Source organism: Typha latifolia, chromosome 15, assembly GCF_019914945.1.
Source record: "Typha latifolia isolate L0001 chromosome 15, TyphaL0001v2, whole genome shotgun sequence".
Lineage (NCBI taxonomy): Eukaryota > Viridiplantae > Streptophyta > Magnoliopsida > Poales > Typhaceae > Typha > Typha latifolia.
Genome location: NC_133100.1, coordinates 5,452,039 through 5,475,205, shown reverse-complemented (window position 1 = coordinate 5,475,205; position 23,167 = coordinate 5,452,039). Strand labels below are relative to the sequence as shown.

Sequence of the window (23,167 nt, the reverse complement as noted above, 5' to 3'; positions counted from 1 at the left end):
GCAAACCTGGTCATCGGCAACCCAGTCAACCCCATAGACATGCTCCTCTCAGCAAGTAGAAGCCCGTCGACGGGAAGCCTAGCTGCTAGAGGCAGCCAACGATGAGAATCCACCTTGCCTCGGCCGTTGGCCAACGCAAGGGGCCGCCCAGCTGCTCCGACCACAAGGACCCCGAAGGAAACTACTAAGGGCATCCTTGTGAAGAGGGGAAGCTCACCGGACCAATACGACAAGGCACGAGGTTGCTAGTCAACCAGATCACGACGAGACCGAGTGGAGGAGAAAAACTGAAGAAAAATCCTAATTAACTAAGAAATTGAAAATTAAACTTATCTGGAGGATAAGGAAGCTTCGACGCTTTGATCTAAGGGGTCGATGGTTCTAGCACACGTGCCTCGCACGGGGATAAGAAAGAAGAAAGAAGGAAAAAAAGGAAAATAAAGAAAGAAAGAGAAGAAAGAAAAGAGGGGGGAGGGGGAGGAAAGGGGCGCACGTGCCCTGCACGTGTGCCTCAACGCACGTGCCGGGCACATGTGCGCAAATTTATTTTTTTATTTTTTGGATGTTATAATTATTATCTATTGCTCATATTTGTGGTATTAATCCGGGCGCCACTCAAGAAAAGAAAGAGAAAATTTTAATAATTTTAATGACCCTTGAGAGGGAAAGAGCTAATAAATATGTAGATTCTCTTTAAACGGAATAGAGAAAGAAACAATGGTTAAAATAGTGAATTATGAAAGATCTCTTTTGGAACGTCAAAGGTATGGGCTTATGAGAAACAATAAAAAGAGTAAAAGAGATCATTTTACAAGAATAGTTGGATTTTGTTTGTCTGCAAGAAACAAAGCATGACATTTTCAAGGAAAAGCTGTTACTGGCCATGGGAGGTGGTAGGATTACTTGTTAGTCCTATCTATCTTTGGTGGCTGCATCTGGTGGTATTTTGATTGGCATAAATTATGAAAAGTTAGAAGTGTTAAACTGGAAAATAAGGGACTCGTGTGCTATATGTCTGTGTTTACAGCAAAGACACTCAGATTAAGTGGGGGCTAACTAATTGTTTATGATTCTCAAGACTGGAGTGACAAAAAGTATTATGGGAGGAGTTGAAAAAGATTAAAAAAAAATAGAATGGTGGATATTGGTTACTGGCAGATGATTTTAATGCTACAAGATATGTGGGCGATAGAAAAGAAGATAAAAAAAAACTAGTGATAAAGAGAGGAGGCTTTTTAATAAAGTTATTCATGAGTTGGAAATTCTAGAGCTAAAACTTTTTGGGAGAAAGTTCTCATGGTCTAATATGAGAGCAGATTTTGTCTTTGCAATGCTTCATAGAGTCTTTGCCATCATTGACTAGGAAGTGATCTATCCTTTTAACTATGATTAAGGCTTTACCAAGAATATATTCCGGAGTTGTTGGGACAAAGAACCATATATTTAGGTTGAAATATTTTTTGGTTTTCTAAGCCAAAGTTGGATGAGTTATTTAAAAATGGTGGTCTCATGAGATTGTGTGGATTTGTGCAATTGAGGTGTGTACTAAAACAATAAAAAGATTAAGGAAAAGTATGAAAGGTTGGAGTAAGAATTTAAAAAGAGAGGATTAGGCTCAAATATATTACTTGATTCAGACTGTGCATCAACTAGATTTGGTGGAGGAAGATCATAGTCTAGAGACAACGATTGACTGAAGGAGACCTTAATATTTCCTATTTCCGTAAGGTGGCTAATGGCAAAATGAGGGGAAATAATACTTTCTCCATTCTGGTTGATGGGGAATAGTCTATGGATCCAATAAAAATTAGTAATCACATTACTAATTACTATAAACAGTTGTTTGGGATGAGTAATTGGAGGCTAACAATGACTAAGAAAATCTAGGAATATAACATATTGAGTTTGAACAAAGTTGAGGCTTTAGTAGTTCCTTTAAGTGAGAAAATTTATTAAGCTGTGTTTACTATGGCAGAAAATAAGTCACCTAGATTAGATAGTTTCTACAACATCCTATATCATTTTGAAAAAAACTAAATAATAATAATAATAATAATAATAATAATAATAATAATAATAAAAATATTTTAAAAAATTGTGCACGTGAGGGTTACGTGCCCCACCCCACGTCCTTCTCCTCCTCCCTCTTTTCTTCTATTTTCCTCTCTTTTCTCTCTCGTAACCACCACCATAACCTTCTCTCTCTCGCTGCGGGAGCTGCTTGAAGACACTGACCCCGTGGAATGATGCGCCGAAACGTCCTCTTCAATCAGGTATGAGTAATTTTGGGTTTAATAAAGTATTTAATGTTTTTTTTTCTATTTTTCTTTCCTTTTGGTTTTGTCAAAAATCTGATCGGTCGGCGGCTTCGTTTCTCCCGCCACCGGTCCCAATTATTCCCTCTCGCTGCCCTCTTGCCAGTGATGCCCTTGGTGGGTAGTTCCATTCCCCGGTGGAGGCTACACGTGATAGCCTCCCCTCGTTAGCTTCGAGCCATTCTTTTTGACCATCGCTGTCAGTTTTCCTTTTCCTTGGTGATTCCAAAAGCTTCCCCTCCACAAGGGGAAGTCGATGGCACGTTACTTCGGGGCCCTCGTAGCCCAAGCGATGGTGTAGGTCAACTCCATGGTTGTCGGCCATGAAAGAGCTTTTCCCCTTATCGTTGACCACCCTAGCCGGCTACCTGTGGGTTATGCACACTACTCCGACCAAAGAGAAAGGGATGGCATATGTTGGTCGGCTGCTAATGGTGGTGTTCACCGATAGCCACTTCCCTCCTCCTCGGCTTACTTTGGGTGAGGAAGGGGCTATTATGTGGTTGGGCTGGGTTTGGTGTGGCCTAGCCCAGCAAAGGTTTGGTTGGGTTGGGCTGTGACCCAGCCCAGCCCAGCCCAATTCCTTGGTGGCTTGGGCTACAAACAACCCAACCCAATTTTATTATGAGTTGAGTTGTGACCCAGCTCATATCCATTGTGGGTTAGGCTATGGCCTAGCCCTATATATATCAGTTATAGCCCAACTTATTGCTTTCGGCCTTAGGCTAGCCAAATAGATTAGTTGATCTTTAATTTATTTTAATATAATTTACTCAATTTATTTAATTATCTTTGCCAATTTGTGTCTCATTAATTAATTATTTTTAAAGTGTAGTTTTGATTAGTTATAATAATTATTATAAATCAATATTAATAAATAATAATCATATTAAACATGCTTTAATATTTAATAAGTAAGTTAATTAATATGTTCTATTTTAATTTACTTTCAATCGATAATTATTAGGGTAATAGTGATCATAATGATTATTGTATTAATAACCTTTAATAGAGCATCAGAACGTCATAATTAATATACCAACTCAACCTGACTAATAAATGTAAGGATTCTAAGGTGAAAATACCCCAAACCCGCAATAGCTAACTATGGACAAATTAATTAATTAATTTAGGTAGGCTTGTGCTTACATATATTATTTTTTATTATCGAGGTAGATTCATTATTGTGTGACGATGATTTGTGATGCAGCTAGAGTTAATTAACTTAGAAGCGATGAAAGACAAGTGAATTCTCTATAATCTAAGAATAGTGTAATATTGAAGTAATATTTTACTTTATGAGTTTATCACATTTATATCATACGTAGGTAGATTTTTTTTTCACTATTTAGCATAATTATATTTAATTTACTACTTTATAGTATTCATAGATTATTAGAGCATTTCTCATTATGATATCTTTGATGTCCATGTCTTATGATTAATGATGTTAATCACTGCACCACTTGAACATATCACCTTATAGTAAAGTTTCATCTCGGTAATCCCTGTTTACCTACTTAGCCCAAAGTTAGAGGACAAAGTGTATATTTATTACCTATATTTATATCAGCCAATACCTAAGGTTGTGAGGTAGGGGACTACCAAGCAACGTGTACACTGGTTTGAGCAGGTGTAACACTGCCAAGTATAGAGACTAGACACTAGGTGATATGAAATTATGATTAAAAGATAAGAGTTGTAGACTTAGCAATACCCAATGACGCAGGGTTAAGGCATATATGAATAGTGTACTCTTATTTCTACCGTAAGTGATGATTCTACTATATGCGACAATTTTGATATGTGTGATAATATGACTTACGATTAGAGTCCTTAGTCTAGTGGTTATAGACAAACAGTCATATGCAGCATCATCAAGCATGTACAGGCAGTATTACTGATAGTTGTCTATCCTTTCTCAATGTTTGAGATGATATGTGAGTCTATGTTTATTGTGTGGTAGATAGCTCTTGAGCATGTTATGGTAATTATAGCTATGGCTCGATGTAAGCTTAACATAAATGATTGGTTAGTTTAAATGATACATATCATGTGTTGTTTTATTAATATATGTGAGCTATTAATATGAATATGTTGTATGATTATGATCATATTGGCATACATATGTACCGTGTGACATTCTTCGTTATTCTATTTTTAGATTATAGAGATATATATTTGTTCGGCTTTATGCTCACAATCTTTTGGTGGAAACATTTTTCAAATCAGTAGATAACTCTAAGTCTATGGAGGAACTAGTGAAGATCTGATTATATATTTATTTTATTTATTTTAGTATTGCAAAATAAGTCATATGAATTGTAGCCCTACGTGGGTATTTGTCTTGATGAGATGTATGGATATGTATTTTGAGGCTTGTTGCAGCATGTGGTAATTTAAACTCCATTTAGTTTGTTTTATTTGTGCAAATTTTAGATTTTATCCTATATATTATGTACAAATTGACCAACAGATCACATGAAAACCAGTAGATTTTACCCACGTGAGGAGCATATGTATTTCGAGGTGGGTGTTTCAGTTGTGGTATTAATTTTTTTAATTATTTTTGGGATATTATTATAAATAGTTGTTTGGGATATTACTATAATTAGTATGAAGTTTTTTTACATTACTAATTACTATAAATAGTTATTTGGGATGAGTAGTTGGAGGCTAACAATGACTAAGAAAATCAAATGATTTTAGTATGAATAGAATTATTGATTAGTTCAATACTTTATATAATAGGGAGTGTAAGCTGCATCAACTAAATTACACTATGATATGTTTGATCCCGAAGAAAAGTTAGGTTGCCATAATTGAAAATTTTAGATTAGTCAGTCTTTTAAATTGTAGTTACAAAATAATCACCTAAACTCTATCAAACCATTTGTGTCAAATAATTAGTGATATAATAACTGATATATAGAGTATCTTTCTTAAGAGAAGATATATTCTGGATAATATGTAAGTGCTTATGAAATTAATTTTTGGGGTTAAGAAGCAGAGAAGTGAAGGAATTATATTGAAGCTGAATTGTGAGAAAGCATATAACAAAATGAGATGAGATTTTTTTGCTAATGTTCAAAATTAGAGGGGAATTTTGACAAACTAGATTAATTGGGTGATGCAATGTTCATCAGTTGTAACTCTAAATGGTGAGATTGGAAAATACTTTAAATGTAAAAAAGAATTGAGACAAGGTGATCCTTTGTCACTTTATGCCTTTGTTTTAATAGTTGATAGGCTAAATCATATGTTGCATAAAGCAAAATAGATTGAGTTAATTACACGATTATGGACAGATGTGTGTAATAATAAAATTATTAATCTAGAGTATACTGATGATACACTTTTATTCCTACAAGTTAATAATCGAGATGTTATGATGCTAAAGTTTTCACTTTATAGCTTTGAGGTAGTCTCTGCAGTTAAAAACTAACTTTGATAAGAATTCATTAGCATATTTGGGGAAAAATAAAGATAAAAGAAATGAATTTGTTGATGTTTTGAATTGTAAAATTGATGAGCTGTAAATTAAATAGTTTGGTATTCCTTTATATAATAGTAAGCTAATAAAAAAATAATTAGATCTCTGTCATTAAGAAAGTGGAAAAGAGACTTGCTAGGTGGAAATAGAAATTACTATCATTGAGTGGACTTTACTCTTATTAACTCTACGCTAGTATTGTTCATTTATATTTCTTATTTTTCTATAATATTTATGTTTAGGCACTAAAAAAGAATTTCTTGTGGCATGGCATTGTTGAAAATAAAACAAATTATGTTTTGGTTAACTAGGATACAGTGTGTAAGAGAAAAGAATATGGTGGCATGGGGATTATTAACCTTCAAGACTTAAATAGCTCTTTATTAGTCAAATGGTGATGAAGTCTAATATATTCTAAAAATCAAATATGGGCTTATGTTGTTATGCGGAGATATTTTACAAAATTTAAAATTAATTCTTTCAAACTAATAGACTTCATCACCATTTGAAGTTATATTTAAAACTAAAATTTATTAAAAAGTTCACATTAGGAAATTTGTTAATTTTTAGAAGGATATTTGGGTTGAAGAATGTTTTTTGGCTATCGGATTTTCATACTTGCCTTCTAATGTAAAACCAGTATTCCCATGACGTTTTATGTTATCTTTTTTTATGCTAAATTTTTTTTATCATAACTATTAAAAAAATTATATCCTTCATTTTCACTTAAAAATGTCATTTCTATTACATTCTCATATTCTAGTAGTACTTATATATCAAATTGGTATTATGAGGTTTTGCCGAGTTGACTAAAATTTCCCTGCATATATTTGATAATGAAGAACACCTGAATGAAATACGATAAATGATAAAAATATGTATTCAATCATAATAATGTAATAAAGCATAAACGTTAACAATAAAAGATGTATGAACCTATGCATGTCATAAATAATTAATCATTTTGATTATTTGTATTTAATGTTTTAATTTAATATGGTCAAAACTAAATATAAAGATAAAAAAATACGTAACTAAAATAAAGCTCATTTGGATGTGTTAGCCACAACTAACCTAAAACAAAATTTGTAGCCTAATTCACAAAAGAAAGCTATTTAAAAAAATAAACAAACACTTCAAGAACCCTCTATAAATACCAGTTCTAATATAACAACTATTGGAACTTGTTCTTAATCCCGGCATGGGTTTGCTAGTATTAGTTTGCCAATACTAGTTTTAATACCGTTAATACTCAATCAAAGGGTATGATCGTTAATACTCAATCAAAGGGTATGTTAATCTTGATTTCATTCGTATTTCGATCGCTAAAAGGAAAAACTCAGTCTGCAGGATTCTAATATAAAAGGAGGGGTAGGCCCGAACATAGCCTTTTTGGTAAACCGAGTAATCAAAAATCAAGATATTTTAGTAATTCGTTAGGATTGAAGATTTTGTCTTTTCTGAGTGTTGGTTCGAATCTAACTCGAGACAAGGTCTTGGCCATATGGATAGATAGGCATCTCGATTTTATTTTTTATTTTTTTTCCATTGAGAAAAAATGAGTACATGAGTAGAATACTATGCCATAAAAATTACAGGAAGTTATTTATACTAATCATGGAAGTTAGTATGCAATTCTAATTGTGAATGTTTATCTCCTAGATAAACAACTAATAAATCGTTAGAAAATCAACTAGATAAAATTAACTAGATGATGATGTCGGCCACAAGAGATGTAAAAGAGAAGCTTTATCTACAACTACGCATAACTGTGGTGTTATAAATCCGATCAACCGATATAGCATGCCCCTATCATTTCTAACATATTCTATTTTGTTGTAATAAGGCATACATCTTTGCTTCTTTTTTCCTTATCATTTTTTATCTTTTAGATGATACCTCTATGTAGTTACGGAGAATTCAATAATGTTCAAAGGGATGACATTAGTCAAGATAATGGCAAGAACTTCATGGACTTGTGGTACATACTGGCACATGAACATTAAGACAATAGATGATGAGCATACCTCATGCAAATACCTTGAAATACCATCATTGGATAAAGAAGGACTAAAGCACAAATTCATTGTTGATTGCTAAGAGAGAGCCTTTGGGATGAAAATGGATGCTTAGCAAACTACATAGACCACAATTACGATTTAAAAAGAATAGAATCATGCCAAAAAAAAATGATATGTTTACACAAAATACAAATGCAAATAAGACAAATCACCATCTGTATAGGGTGAATTAGGCCACATATTAATCAAGTTTAATTTGAAACAATCTAAAATTATATTGAGGATTAGGTTTGATTTATAAATAAAGTGTATACTTGCAAAAAAAAATCTATCTTAATATGAAATTATGGGATTAAAATTTTAAGTAAAAAAAATCTCTCGTACTTTGGTTAACCTTTCCAATCTCATTCCCCACTTTCTCTTTCTCTAATAATTTGGTTCATCGCCCCAATCCTCATTCTCCTCTCTCTTTATCTAATAATTTGGTTGATCTTTTCAATCCCCATCCCTTAAAATGGCCACATATGCAAATTTGCATGTTTATCACCGAATGTAGTTAGCTGGTGAATTTTTTTTTATAAGTATAAAAGCACAAAAAATAGTCTTACTAGAATATTGTGTGAAGGCCAAAAGGATCAACTAACTTCGCGCACTCCATTCAACACTTTCCGATGAGATCGGAAATAAGTAGGAGAGAAAACATTGTCGGAAGGATAGAATTGGAGAGTAATTTTTTTCCTTTTTTTAATCAATCGGTTAGGCTTTGTTTTGAAATTGCATAGAGGGAGAGTAAAAAGAAGCCTCGGTTAAAAAAAAAAAAACTTCCAAAAAAAAAATATTTACCCATTGAATCAGTGTTATCTTTTAATTTTGTTTACATTCCTATTATAGAATCTTAACCATTAAATTCCTTTACAAGTCAAGGGAGAAGCGCTCAACTTTGATTTAAATCATACTAAACCACAAATTTAGAATATAATTTTGTAAATATATTAACCATAAGAATATCTTTTGGAGATATGAAACGAGAAACGGTGAAATCAGAAAACTCTCATCCTAGCAGGCTAACCCTCTCCCCAAACCCCTAGCCACGCCCCCTCTTAATGTGAGGCCATCCTTATCCCCTCTTCCTCTTCCTCTTCCAATTTAGGATAAGACTCTCCCCCCTCTACTCTCCTCATCCACTTTCCCCCACTTCCTCCCTTTCCCTTTCCCTTTCCTTCCCCTTACCCATCTCCTCTCCAACTCCCCAATTCAAAAGAATGGCTTCCATCACCGCTTCCGCCGCCTCCAAATCCCTCCTTCCCTCGTACCCCTCCTCATCTCGCCAGAACCCTAACCACCGCTCCTTCCTCCTCTCCTCCTCCTTCTCCATCTCCCCCTCTCTCCGGACCACCGTCACCACCACCTCATCCTCCTCTCTCCCATCACCTCTCCGCCGCCGCAGTGACCGCCACCTCGTCGTCCGCGCTGCCCGCGGCAAGTTCGAGCGCAAGAAGCCCCACGTCAACATCGGCACAATCGGCCACGTGGACCACGGCAAGACGACGCTGACGGCGGCTCTGACGATGGCCCTCGCCTCCCTCGGCAACAGCGCCCCTAAGAAGTACGACGAGATCGATGCCGCTCCCGAGGAGCGGGCCCGCGGCATCACCATCAACACTGCAACCGTCGAGTACGAGACCGAGTCCCGCCACTACGCCCATGTCGACTGCCCCGGCCACGCCGACTACGTCAAGAACATGATCACTGGCGCCGCCCAGATGGACGGCGCCATCCTCGTCGTCTCCGGCGCCGACGGCCCGATGCCTCAGACCAAGGAGCACATCCTCCTCGCCAAGCAGGTCGGCGTCCCCAACATGGTCGTCTTCCTCAACAAGCAGGACCAGGTCGACGACGAGGAGCTCCTACAGCTCGTTGAGCTCGAGGTCCGCGAGCTCCTCTCCTCCTATGAGTTCCCCGGAGACGACGTCCCCATCATCTCTGGCTCCGCCCTCCTCGCCCTCGAGGCCCTAATGGCTAACCCCACCCTCAAGCGCGGCGACGACCCTTGGGTCGACAAAATCTACTCCCTCATGGACTCCGTCGATAGCTACATTCCCATCCCCCAGCGCCAGACTGACCTCCCCTTCCTCCTCGCCGTCGAGGACGTCTTCTCCATTACCGGACGTGGCACCGTCGCCACGGGAAGAGTCGAGCGTGGCACCATCAAGGTCGGCGACACAGTCGACCTTGTCGGGCTGCGTGAGACCCGTAATACCACCGTCACTGGCGTTGAGATGTTCCAGAAGATCCTCGACGACGCCATGGCCGGAGACAATGTTGGGCTCCTCCTGCGTGGGATTCAGAAGGCCGACATTCAGCGAGGGATGGTCCTCGCCAAGCCGGGGACCATCACACCGCACACCAAGTTCGCCGCCATCGTCTACGTGCTTAAGAAGGAGGAGGGCGGAAGGCATTCGCCTTTCTTCGCCGGGTACCGACCCCAGTTCTATATGCGGACCACTGATGTCACTGGGAAGGTGACTGCGATTATGAATGACAAGGATGAGGAGTCGAAGATGGTCATGCCTGGAGACCGAGTGAAGATGGTCGTTGAGCTCATCATGCCGGTTGCCTGCGAGCAGGGGATGCGGTTCGCCATCAGGGAGGGCGGGAAGACTGTTGGTGCTGGCGTCATCCAGTCCATCATTGAATGAGTGATTTTGGATCCCTATATGTTCTCTTCCTATGCCCATTACTTTGTAATTTTTCTTCTTTTCCATTTGCAGGGAGTCAATTAGTGGGTTGGAAATCTTAGATCAAAGATACTTCAGGTTAAATCCTTATTTGAAACCATGGAGTCAAGACCCTTGTAATACATCTTCCAGTTTTGGTTCTTTTCTTTTATTCTGTGCTTTTCTCTTGGTAGTTATCTATCCATGTGCTAAGTTGGTCCTGTTGGAATGGAACTTTGTAATTGCAGTTCTATTTGTTGATCTAATAACTGATCCTTTAGAAATGGCATTCATTGTTAGAAAATTGCATTGTTAGACTAGTGATTATCATGTGTTATTACGAATTCATACATGTCATTACAGAACATTCTGTCAGCACAATATCAAGTTCAAAACTTGCCAAATTTCTGTTTTCAATTGTCTTGCACGCTTCTATCATCAGTTTGTTATTTAGAACTACAGGCATCTTTTCTTCTTCTAGATAAATTTTTAACAATCATGATTGATGAAGGTGTAGGTGCAATTACATGTTCTACTCCATACTCATTTAGGGACATGCTAATGTATTCTAGCTAGATTTCTACACTTTTTTGTTCATTCACAATGGCTTTCTCGTTGTTCATGCCTTCATGTTCATCAGAATTATGGTCATCAGAATTCTACACTAGTCTTGTTTAGTCTAGTCCGATGTTTATGTCTCTATTGCTATCATTTGAAACTTGAGATACCTTTTGCTGTCAATCCATTTGACCTTTTGAGATGAGTTCCATTGCATGTGTTGCTGTGTGCATCACTTTGGAATAACTGATCATTCAAAGACAAACTTACTGGCTAACTGCCCAGGAGCATCTGTTTCAACAACAACCTTCTTCCCCATGATTTTAGTTTATTATTCTAACTATCAACTTTTCTAAGATTCATTCTGAATTTTGTCGCTATTTTTGTGTGGGGGGATTTCTGAGGAGGAAAAAGAGGGTGAAGTTGGGGGTGTGGAAAGGAGAGGGAATGAATGGTGTTGGTTAGGAGTGGTGTGTTTAAATATAGACCTTTTCTTTTCTTCCATTATTATGTCCTATTCTTTTCCACTGTGGCCTTGCACTCCTTATCCAGCATTTCTTGTTCATATTAGTTTACTCTGTTGTTGGTTTTTATATCAAGGTGGTCTTTACTCTAAATCCATTTGGTTTTTGACATATCTCCTGTTCTATATGTTACCACGGGTTCAGAGCTCAAGAATAGTCCTTCAAGGTATAAAGGCCAATTCGTAGTTTATGCTTTATAGACTCATCCTTCATGTAGTTATTCTCTTGTTCAAGTATCATGTATTTTAAGGATTCTTCTATTATTTGGTTCCTTCTAAAAGAAGGTGATGGGACTGAAGAAAGAGGAAGAGGTTTTCATACTTTTTTTAATTCTGTATCCCTTTTTTTTCTTTGCATTTTTTATTTCTATGTGCAAATGCAGATGCAAGCATGTTTTCTTTTTGAGCAAAATATTTGACAACAACTAAAACAATTATTGTTAAGGATCTGCAGTACATTTTCTCAGTAATTAGATCTGCCACTGCATAGTTTATATAATCTGATACCTATGAATGTCATTGATATGTTGGGCGTGTAATGTTTTCTTCTTTGGTTTAGCTATGCCACATTCTTATTCCATTTAGATGCATTTCCTTGTGACTCGTCGATATTATAGTTATTTTTTTTCTACGTTATGTTTGTTTACTGATAAGCTCTGATACCACTTGTTAGGCTCTGATACCACTTGGTAAGCTCTGATATTAAATTGTTAAGCTTTATACCAATTGATAAGCTCTGATACTATTTGGTAAGCTCTGATATCAAATTGTTAAGCTCTATACCAATTGATAAGCTCTGATACCAAATTGTTAAGATCTGGAACCAAAGATAACGCAACTATTCCTTCAAGATCTGGATGTATTATAAGAATCAGTCCGCGCAATCATGGGAAAATATTCGTCAAATATTCTCTAGTAGTCAGAAAATTACGAAACTAATTGGGTTAGATCTGTAACTTCATGATCTACAATTTTCGTATTTATATCCTTCACATATTCGAACTGTAGTAGGGACGAAAACACAGAATAACGTAGGTGATGGTGGTGGTGACAGGTGGAGTGGATGTTAGGGTTATGGAGGGATATAGAGATGAAGGTAAACTATGGATGTGATTTAGGGATATAGACGAAGGGAACGAAGTGGTTGAGATTTCAAAAAAGAGGGGTGGCTCGACAGTCGAGCAAGATTAGAAGTTAGGAGAAATCTTGTCAACGGTAGAGGTGGAAGGATGGTTAAGAGGGAGGAGGGAGATTATGGTAGATAGATGATAGAGAGGCAAGAAATCAATATTCTAATAGTATAATGAAGTTGGTTGCCATCCACATATTTATAGAGGCTAGCCAACAACTCCTAAAACAATATGAAACACTAACAAATCAACTAAACCAGTATTTCTTATCTTCTCCGATTACCTCTCGGATTAAGCTTTCGGTTTGTCGCACATAAATTTCGAATCTAGAGGAGTCATGAATATCAAAGTTGTAGATCTGGAGGTTGAAAATCTTATCCACCTAATTTGATATTATATGGATATGTGTAGAATATTTTACGAATATTTTTCCGAAACTATGCAAAGTTGGATTTAGCTAATTAAATAAAATTCTAACCTATTAAGACTCTAAATAAACCAAATAACCAGATAAGATAATTAGACTCAATCCATTGAGCCTAATCTCCCTTTGATGTGATCCGATTTGTATCAATTCACCACGCTTCCCCCACCTTGCCCTCAAGGTGAAAAGTCAGGGAAACGCTTCAAAATGTCACTCTCCAATTTTCATGTCGCCTCATCTAATGGCTTGCCAAGCCACTCAACTAAAATCTCCATCTCCAATCTGGTACCATATCGTCGTCGGCGCCTAGCAAGTACACAAACTGGCTCTACAATCTCTATCTCCTCCAATGGCTCCGGTAGAACTGATCCAACGATCTTATGATCTTCAATGCGCTTCCTCAGCAATGAAACATTGAAGACAGGATGCACTCTCGACCCCTCTGGCAGCTCCAAACGATATGCAACCGGACCAATACGCTCTAACACCTGAATGCATCCGCGGTCCAGCAGCAAACTGCCTCGATTCTCTAGCTCTGGATGGCGGTCTAGATCATCCATCACCTCCTGCAACAATCTCAAAATATCTAGGTCAGATGAACATGCATACCTCAGCTCATCAAGGAAGGGAAAGGTAGGAGAAGAATAGGCTACAAGCTCAGCGGTATCGGGTTGGCGCGATATTATATCCGTCACTCTATTTTTAGTTCCCTTCTTGTATTGGATTTCATAATCATATCTTATCAATTTTATGACCCATCGCTGCTATGCCGGAGTGTGTATATGCTGTCCCATAAAATATGGAACTCCTTTGATCGGTTCGGATAATGAATTGCCTACCAATCAAATAAGGCCTTCACTTTGTCACCGCATGCAGAATTGCCAACATCTCTCTCTCATAAGTCGATAATTGCTAAGATTTTTAAGATAAAGTCTTACTAAGATAGGCAATGGGACGTCCTTCTTACATTAGTACAGCTCCTATGGCAACATCCGACGCATCACATTCCACAATGAACTCTTTCGTGAAATTCGGTAGCTCTAGAATGGGTGCCGTCGTCATTGCTGTTTTCAGTTTTTTAAAAACTATAGTGGCTTCATTCGTCCATCTAAAAAAGTCTTTTTTCAATAAAGAAGTGAGAGGAGCAGCGATCTTGCCATATCTAGCGATGAATTGGCGATAATATCCGATCAACCCCAAAAATCCTCTCAATCTGGTGGTAGTAGTAGGAATAAGCCAAGCGGTCATGCATGCAACCTTTTGAGGATCCGCCACTATACCATCCGCTGAAATAATGTGGCCTAAATACTCCACTTGTGGTACTCCCCATAGGCACTTGGACTTTTTGATCTTCAATTGGTTTTGCTTCAACAAATTCAACACATCCTCCAAATACCGCCAATGCTCCAATTCAGTCCTGCTATACACCAAAATGTCGTTAAAAAATACCAAGACATACCTTCACAAGAGGCTGAAATATATCATTCGTAAGGCCTTGAAAGGTAGCTGGAGCATTGGTGAGACCAAAAGGCATCAACCGGAACTTGTAATGTCCGTTCGGAGTCCGAAATGCAGTTTTGTGCACATCCACCGGGTGAACTCTAATTTGATGATACCCGGCTCTCAAGTCAAGCTTACTAAATATAGTCACCTCTACAAGCTCGTCCAGCAACTCCTCGATAACCAGAATGGGATACCGGTCTTTGATGGTAATAGTGTTTAGTGCCGGATAGTCGACACAAAAATGCCATGTTCCGTCCTTTTTTCACACCAATAACACGGGGGATGAGTATGAGCTATGACTTAGTTGAATTAAGCCTTGCTTCAACATCTCGGCTACCATTTTTGAGATAACTTTTTTTTGCACATGTGGATACTGATATGGCCTCACATTCACCGGTGCAGCCAGGGTATAATCTCTATGTGATGGTCCGCTGCTTTCCTCGGTGGCAACTCCTTTGTCTCCTCAAATAGTCCAAAAAAGTTATCTAATAAATTAAATAATTCAATAGTATTACCTGAACTCATTTGAGGATCATCTCCTACTAGTCCTAACTGAAAAAGATAGGTTAAATCATACGCACAAAGCAGCCCCATCATAGGTTGCATCGCAAGAATCGGCAAGGACCGAACGCCATCAAGCCGCACATGTTTGTTTTCTTGTTTATATTTCATCCACATGCTCCGAAAATCAAATGTGATGGGTCCCAAACTCTATAACCACTGAGCACCAAGGACAATGTCTGCTCCTCGCAGCGCCAACGGATACAAGTCCACAATGATGTCGTGCCCTTGTACTCGTATACCAACCTGACGACACAAGCTCTCCGCCCTAAGTTTCGTGCCGTCTCCAATAGCAACATCAAATCCTATGGTCGGTTCAACATCCAAACCCAATCTCCTCACTAATCTCTCGTCTAGAAAGTTGTGTGTACTCCCCAAATCAATAAGGATGTGCACACAATGCTTTCTAACGAGTCCGTCTACTTGTAACGTCCTTGGCGCGGAAATACCTGAATATGTATACATTGATATTTCAGCTTGGATATCTTCCTCCATGCCCTCCTTAATGGTCTCCTCATGGACCTCCTCTGGATACTCTCCATCATCAACAACCTCATCATCCTCCTCAATACAGTCGATAAGCATCACACTCCCGATCAACTTAGAACATCGATGACCGCTCATCACATCGAAAGCAAATGCACTTCCTCTTTGCTCCTCCACCTAGGCAGGTGTGAGAGTTCAAACGGGGGGTCTTGTGCATCCTCTAACATCGGAAAAAGGTCTCAAAAGTGGTCGTGGTCTAGTACTCACAACCGCTGTTTTTGAAACCGCAGAATTTCCAGCCGGCATTCTAGGTGCAAATCGCCCGTCTCGGTTGCCCAAATTTATTTTCGCTGCCATCTTTTGAGCCCTATATTTTTGTTCCATCCTCACGGCCTTCTCAAAGGCCTCCTCAAGAGTAGTAGGACATAGAGCACGAACATCCGCTTGTATCTCATCCCGCAGTCCTAAAATAAATGTAGTCATCAATGTTCGTTCGGGCCACGGTGGCTCGCAACGACTACTAACTCTTTCAAACTCAGCTTGGTACTCTAATACGGTTGTCCTCTGAATCATTTTGCTTAATATGGCAGCAAAATCTTCATATGCCGCTGTCCCAAATCTGTGTGTAATCCTCCTACAAAAATTAGCTCATCTGGTAAATCCACCACCACGAATAACCGATCTATACTAATGCAATGCCATTCCTTGGAGGTGAAAGCTTGCCATCTGTACTTTTGCATCTTCTGTTGTACCTTGACAATCAAAATATTGTTCAACTTGAACACCCAATCCGGATTGCCTTAGAATTTTGGAAAGTCCAAATGTGCAGTTCTCTCCCAAATAGCATTGTCGAGTTCATGAAAGATCCTTGGTTCAGGTCTAAACCTTTGTGCAGGTTGATCACCCTCTCTAATCCTCGAGCACGTCCATCACCATCTCCACAGGGATCAACCTCATCCTCATAGTGTCAATCCTCCTCATCGACGAAGCGCATCGGTGCCGCACGATTCTCAGGTTCCACCACCGCCGGTCCTGGGTTTTGCAATGGAGGTGGGGAATGATGTGTATGCATAGGTAAAAGGGGATCATTGACACTCACATGACGCACCGAGACATGTGGGGTATTAGTTCGATGAGGTCCCACCGCTGGTCCTTCTTGAAACTTCGATCGCCGTCGAGGAGATAACGAATCAAATCGATTCATGACATATTCCTTGAAATCATTATGATCATTTTGATTGAGTTACTCTATGCATCAATGTATGGAACATGCCCATAATTTCATCTATATTCGCACTCATGGACGTTGGTTAACTCGATCCTACTACCGTGGTCGCTCCAAAGGAATCGACCTCACAGTTAGGGTCATCGTGGATTGAGTCTTCCCTTATCGGTCTGCTCTCCATAAGTCTCCTTATTGATATCATCTTCCTTGTTTCAACCATTAATGGAGGTCTGAGGTTCACCTGCTCTGATATCAATTGATAAGCTCTAATACCACTTATTAGGCTTTGATACCACTCGGTAAGCTCTGATATAAAATTGTTAAGCTCTGATACCAATTGGTAAGCTCTCCATAAGTCTCCTTGTTGATATCATCTTTCTTGTTTCAACCATTAATGGAGGTCTGAGGTTCACCTGCTCTAATATTAATTGATAAGCTCTGATACCACTTGTTGGGCTCTGATACCACTCGATAAGCTCTGATATAAAATTGTTAAGCGCTGATACCAATTGATAGGCTCTGATATCAAATTGTTAAGATCTAGAACCAAAAATAGGCTACACAACTATTCTTTCAAGATATAGATGTATTACAGAAATCAATCCACGCAATCGTGAAAAAATATTCGTCAAATATTCTCTGGTAGTCAGAAAATTACGAAACTAATTGGGTTAGATCCGTAACTTTCTTATCTACAACTTTCGTATTTATGCCCTTCGCATATTCAAACTGTAGCAGGGACGAAAACACGGAATAACGTAGGTAATGGTGGTGGTGACAGGTGGAGTGGATGTTAGGGTTATGGAGGGATATGGAGATGAAGGTGGACTATGGATGTGATTTAGGGATATAGACGAAGGGAACAAAGTGGTTGAGATTCCAAAAAAGAGGGGTGGCTCGACAGTCGAGTGAGATTAGAAGTTAGGAGAAACCTTGCCAACGGTAGAGGTGGAAGGATGGTTAAGAGGGAGGAGGGAGATTATGGTAGATAAATGATAAAAAGGCAAGAAATCAATATTCTAATAGCATAATGAAGTTGGCTGCCATTCACATATTTATAGAGGCTAGCTAACAAGTCCTAAAACAATATGAAACTCTAATAAACCAACTAAAACATTATGAAACTCTAATAAACCAACTAAATTAGTATTCCTTATCTTCTCCGATTACCTCTAGGATTAAGCTTTCAGTTTGTCGTAGATAAATTTCGAATTTGGAGAAGTCGAATGTCAAAGTTGTAGATCTGGAGGTTGGAAATCTTATCCAACTGGTTTGATATTATTTGGATATGTGTAGAATATTCTACGAATATTTTTTCGAAACTGTGCAAAGTTGGATTTAGCTAATTAAATAAAATTCTAACATATTAAGACTCTAACTAAACTAAATAACCAGATAAGATAATTAGACTCAATCCATTGAGCCTAATCTCCCTTTGATGTGATCCAATTTGATTCGATTCGTATCATTTACTAACTTCTATTTATATATCTTATGTGTTCCAAGGATGGATTTTTCTGAAAAGCTGCAATTGGTATATATTATTGACTTGTTGCTTTTCAAGAATCAGCTAGTTTTTACATAAATATCATCATTTCATGTTCTTTCCTAAAGCTTTTTTCTTTGTTCTTTTTGTTGTCTTTGCCATCTATTTTGTCATATCTCCATACTCCATTGAACAGGAACGCAAGCTTTTTTTTCCATTTGTTCTTTGGAACAATCACTCTCCTGTTATGCTTTTCATTTGTGTTTTGAAGATATGTCATAGTTTGCTATACACAATTCATAAAGATTGGATTCATATTTATTTAATTTTATTGAATTCCGTATTGAATCAGATTTTAAATGAAAGGTAATTTAATATCTTGGTCTATTTATTATTGGATTATCTTGGATTGGACTTGAATCCAGTTCAAATTCAATTAGATAACACCCCTAGTTTTGAGTTGCAGAAATTCCTAGATACTGTTGACTGCTGCTGTCTTGCCATTGAGCTAGATTAGTTTGATTATGAAAGGAACAGCTGAAGATAAGATCATGAAATTGTCATCATACTCTGATTTATTATGACAGCTTCTGCATTTATGTGGAGGGATCTCCTGTTTACCTTGCTCGTAATTTGGAATTCGATATTTTTTAGGTATGTTGATTTCCAAATGTCAAGTAGAATCCATAGATATGTCCTTCCAGATGCTATTTGGAATAGATAGGGGTTGAAGTAACCCTGCGGGCTTCAATGTAGCATAATAGCTTTCTTTATAATCGCATGATTCATTTTTTTTGAACTTAAAGAATATTTGTTTCACTATACCTTGAGGCTTCTCCATTTGTCAAAAGTGGTTGACACTGCACTTCGCTATGCTGGAGCTTAGTTGGTGATTAAAAATAACTATGAAAGTCTATTTTTTTTTTCTTTCTTTCTTTTTCCTCTATTTTTCAAATGTTTATTCAAACAAGAGAAAATCTGTATCTCTTTTACGTTCCCTTTCAGATCTCTAGTGATTACAAAATTTTGGACCTAATGTTCATATAGATGATATCTTGATTGTTAATATTATATTCTTCCTAAGTATTTTATGCTAACCAAATCAACAAGTTAACCGGAGTAAATCAGACTTTTTATCTTCTTAGTTGGGCCAGCCAGATACCAAGTTAAACTACAGCCTCCACTTTGAATATTTCTTAACCTTTTAAAGTACTTTAAGTATCTATATTTTTCCGTCCAAACCTAAAGTCAGAAACTATGATAATATTCTCTTTCGAGTTAAAGGAAAGTTGAAGGATCTGAAGAAATCCACCCTCACTCAGGTAAAGGTTGTTCTTCTAAAGGGCCTCACCAGATTGGTTGAGACACTTGTCATAAGCCTTTAATTGAGAGTTAAGTATATGCAATCTGAGGGATTATTGGACAGGGTTCTCGGATCTGTAGGCTATGGATCTTCTCTAGTGATCCGATAAGCTTTGGGTTATGCTTATGGCCGACATTTGAGAAGTATGGCTAAGATATTATTCATCTTTTTTAACTCCTCTTTGATTCTCTCTCCTCTTTAAATACTTTAATTGTTCTCAAACCTAATTTTCTCGATATGGATGCCTCTTTTAATAGTGATTTGGTTGCTTGGTTTATTTCTAACCAATCTTTAATACTAAATTGTACTTTGGGAGTGCTCTTGTGAATCATATATGTCATATCTGGCCTCCATACTGGTTGGCCAACCCACAAAGATCTTTATAACTAGCTTTTGGGCTAAGTCAAGGGATAGAGAATTAAATACCTAGAATGGCTGCTGACTCCAAAAATTAAAATGTTCTTGGCGTGGTTTATTCGCAAAAGTTCCTAGTCATCTTCTCCATCGCGATTGCTTCACTGTTCTAGGCCATGAAAATTTGCCTGCCCTTAAGAGCCTTGTCCTTAAGAGTCTAAGGATGAAAACTAGCTTACAATGGCGTGGCAATCCTCCCATTATTTTCTTCTAAGCCGGAATTGCACTATTGCACTAAGATCTGTGACATTGCCTATTCCTTTGTTTAACCATCCATCAGGCCAAAATGTTGTCCGGGTGAAGGAGAGATTCCTTGTCAACATATGTCAATGGCGGTGTAGAACTAGTGGTGTTCCCTACTCCTAATTGGGGCTTGAGTTGAGAGACATGGAAGACGGGATGGATCTTGGCATCCGGTGTGGTAGATAAAAACGGTAAGCAATTGTATCGACCTTAGCCATGATTTGATAAGGCCCATTGTATTTAGTCGCCAGCTTGAAGTTAGGCCTAATCTGCATATATGATCTTCTTTTAAGGCTGTAATTTAAGATATATTCAATCCCCTACCTCATATTGCCTCTTGATCCTATGTCTATTAGCAAATTGTTTCACGCGTGTTTGAGCCTCGAATAGTTTAGCCTGTAAAAGATGGATCGTCGTCTGCCTCTCTTGGATATAGGACTCCACTAAAACTACTGTTGATGATGTATCTATGGCCAATGCTAACTGTAGAGCGGTATACCTGTAAAGGGCTTGGAAGGAACTAATGCCAAGACTACTATGAAAGTTTGTGTTATACCACCACTCGGCTAGCGGTAGCTAATTAGCCCATTTCTTGGGTCTAGAGCTGGACATGCAATGAATATAAGATTCCAAACAACTATTCACCTATTCGGTCTGACCATCAGACTATGGATGATATGCTATACTAAAATGAAGTGAAATTTTAAGGTGTTTAAATAGTTTCCTCTAAAACTAGCTAAAGAAAATAAAACCACAGTCGTTGACTATGGTCGACTATGGTTGCCGATAGCCTATACAATTTGTAAATATGATCAAAGAAGAGATTTGCCACCTGTGGTGCTGTAAAGGGTGGGATAATACAAGAAAGTGTGCATATTTACTTAATCAGTCTACCACCGCCCATATGATCCCTTTTCCTTCTGACTTCGGATGTCCTTCGATGAAATTCATAGTAATATCATTCCATAGCTATATGAGAATTGGTAAGGGCTGTAGGAGTCCGTCAGTGTGTGTGGTTGCATGCTTATATCTTTGACAAATATCACAACATTGTACAAATTTTATTATATGATGTTTTATTTTAGACTAATAGAAAAATTATTTTACTCTCCTATAAGTGGCTTGGATACCTGAGTGCCCATCCACTGGTGAAGCATGGAGGGCCTCAATTACGGCATGCCTTATCTTTGTTGTAACTTAAATATATATATTTTGTCTTAGAATTTAATCATTCCTTGTGAGAGTGAGTAAACCTCATGAGTTTCGGAGATGGCCAACTTTGATAATAAAGTAGAGATAAGGTTGCCATTGTTGTAGGAATTGATTATCTCCTCGAGCCAAGAAGAAGTAACACTAGACATAGCACAAAATGAGTTATTTGCCTCGGGTAGCCTAAACAAAGTGTCGGCTACCCCATTCACTCTAAACAAATTGTCAAAGCCCAATAGCTTAAAGAGTCATTTTTGCTATAGTGAGATGTATACAAAAAATACCTAACTTTGATTATTAGTGTGTATTATAAAGTGAGTTCCCTCTAAGTAAGATTTCCACCTTATGATTATCATGACAATAGCTAGAAGTTTCTTTTCATAAACTGAATAAGAATGATTTTCTACCCTAGTTCACTACTAAAATAAGCTATTAGGTGGCTCTCTTGTTGTAGGACGGCTCCTACTTCCACATTGCTTGTATCTTTTTTCAATTCAAATTATTTAGAGAAGTTGCGCAAGAGTAGGATAGGTGTGGAAATCATGGCCGATTTGAGATATTAGAAGACCTCCTCGGCTCTACTAGACTATTTGAAACTATTCTTCCTCAACAAGTCTATTAAGGGCTTAGCAATTAATCTATAATTCTTCACAAATTTTCTATAATAATTAATGAATCCTAAAAACATTCTTAGCTGCCTTAAATTTGTGGGCGCTGACCCATTACTCATGCATAGAATTTTCGTAGGATTTGTTGACACCCCTTTTTTAGAAATATAAATGTCCAAGGTACTCAATCTCCTCTATCGCAATAATGCATTTCAGAGTACTTTGCAAATAGGGAGTTCTTGAGTATTTTCAGTACACTTATTCAAGATGTTGCCAGTGAGTTTCTATTGTGGAGCTATAAATAAATATGTCGTCAAAAGAAAATAAGTATAAATCTTCTTATCGATGCTGAAAAATAGAGTTAATGAGTGATTGGAAGATGGCTATGCATTGCAAAGTCCAAAGGACATCATTCAGAACTCATAATGGCCAAAGTGCACACGGAAGGCCATTTTTTCAATATTTGTTAGGTGAACTTTGATTTGGTGATACCCTGAATGGAGATCCAATTTGGAGAAACTTCACCTTAGCCTGACAAAGGCTGTCAGGCCAAGACACGCCAAGTGAGGGGATGTGAGGGTGGGCACATGCCCTGCACATGCCTCATTTTTTTTTGTATGTTGGCACGTGCCTCTTTTTTTTATGTATGTTGGCATATGCCTCTTTTTTTGTGTATGTTACAAGTCCCAATCCCTCCCGTCAACCAGTTGGGATGAGAGCGACCGCTAGAATCTAAAGTACCATCTCTTAGTGGAGGTTACCTTCCTCGATTCTTCAAATTTATGGAAGACTGAATCAAAAGTGACTTATCTTCTTCAACCTCATTGTCTCTAACATGAAGCTTATGCAAACCTTGGAAAGAGCTTCCATTTGTGTGCAGATGTGAGC

At 38.0% G+C, this 23,167-nt stretch overlaps 1 protein-coding gene across 1 annotated transcript; it reads left to right on the top strand.

Annotated features, from left to right (window-relative positions):
- The first annotated feature begins 8,864 nt into the window (after window positions 1-8,864).
- On the top strand, window positions 8,865-10,830 carry LOC140801927 (elongation factor Tu, chloroplastic). Its single transcript, XM_073157313.1, has one exon. The coding sequence runs from the start codon at window positions 9,092-9,094 to the stop codon at window positions 10,526-10,528; it is 1,437 nt and encodes a 478-aa protein (XP_073013414.1). The 5' UTR covers window positions 8,865-9,091; the 3' UTR covers window positions 10,529-10,830.
- Window positions 10,831-23,167: the final 12,337 nt, after the last annotated feature.

Excerpts from the sequence above, each read along its gene's own strand:
- LOC140801927 (XM_073157313.1), top strand. The coding sequence starts at position 9,092 with ATGGCTTCCATCACCGCTTCCGCCGCCTCCAAATCCCTCCTTCCCTCG.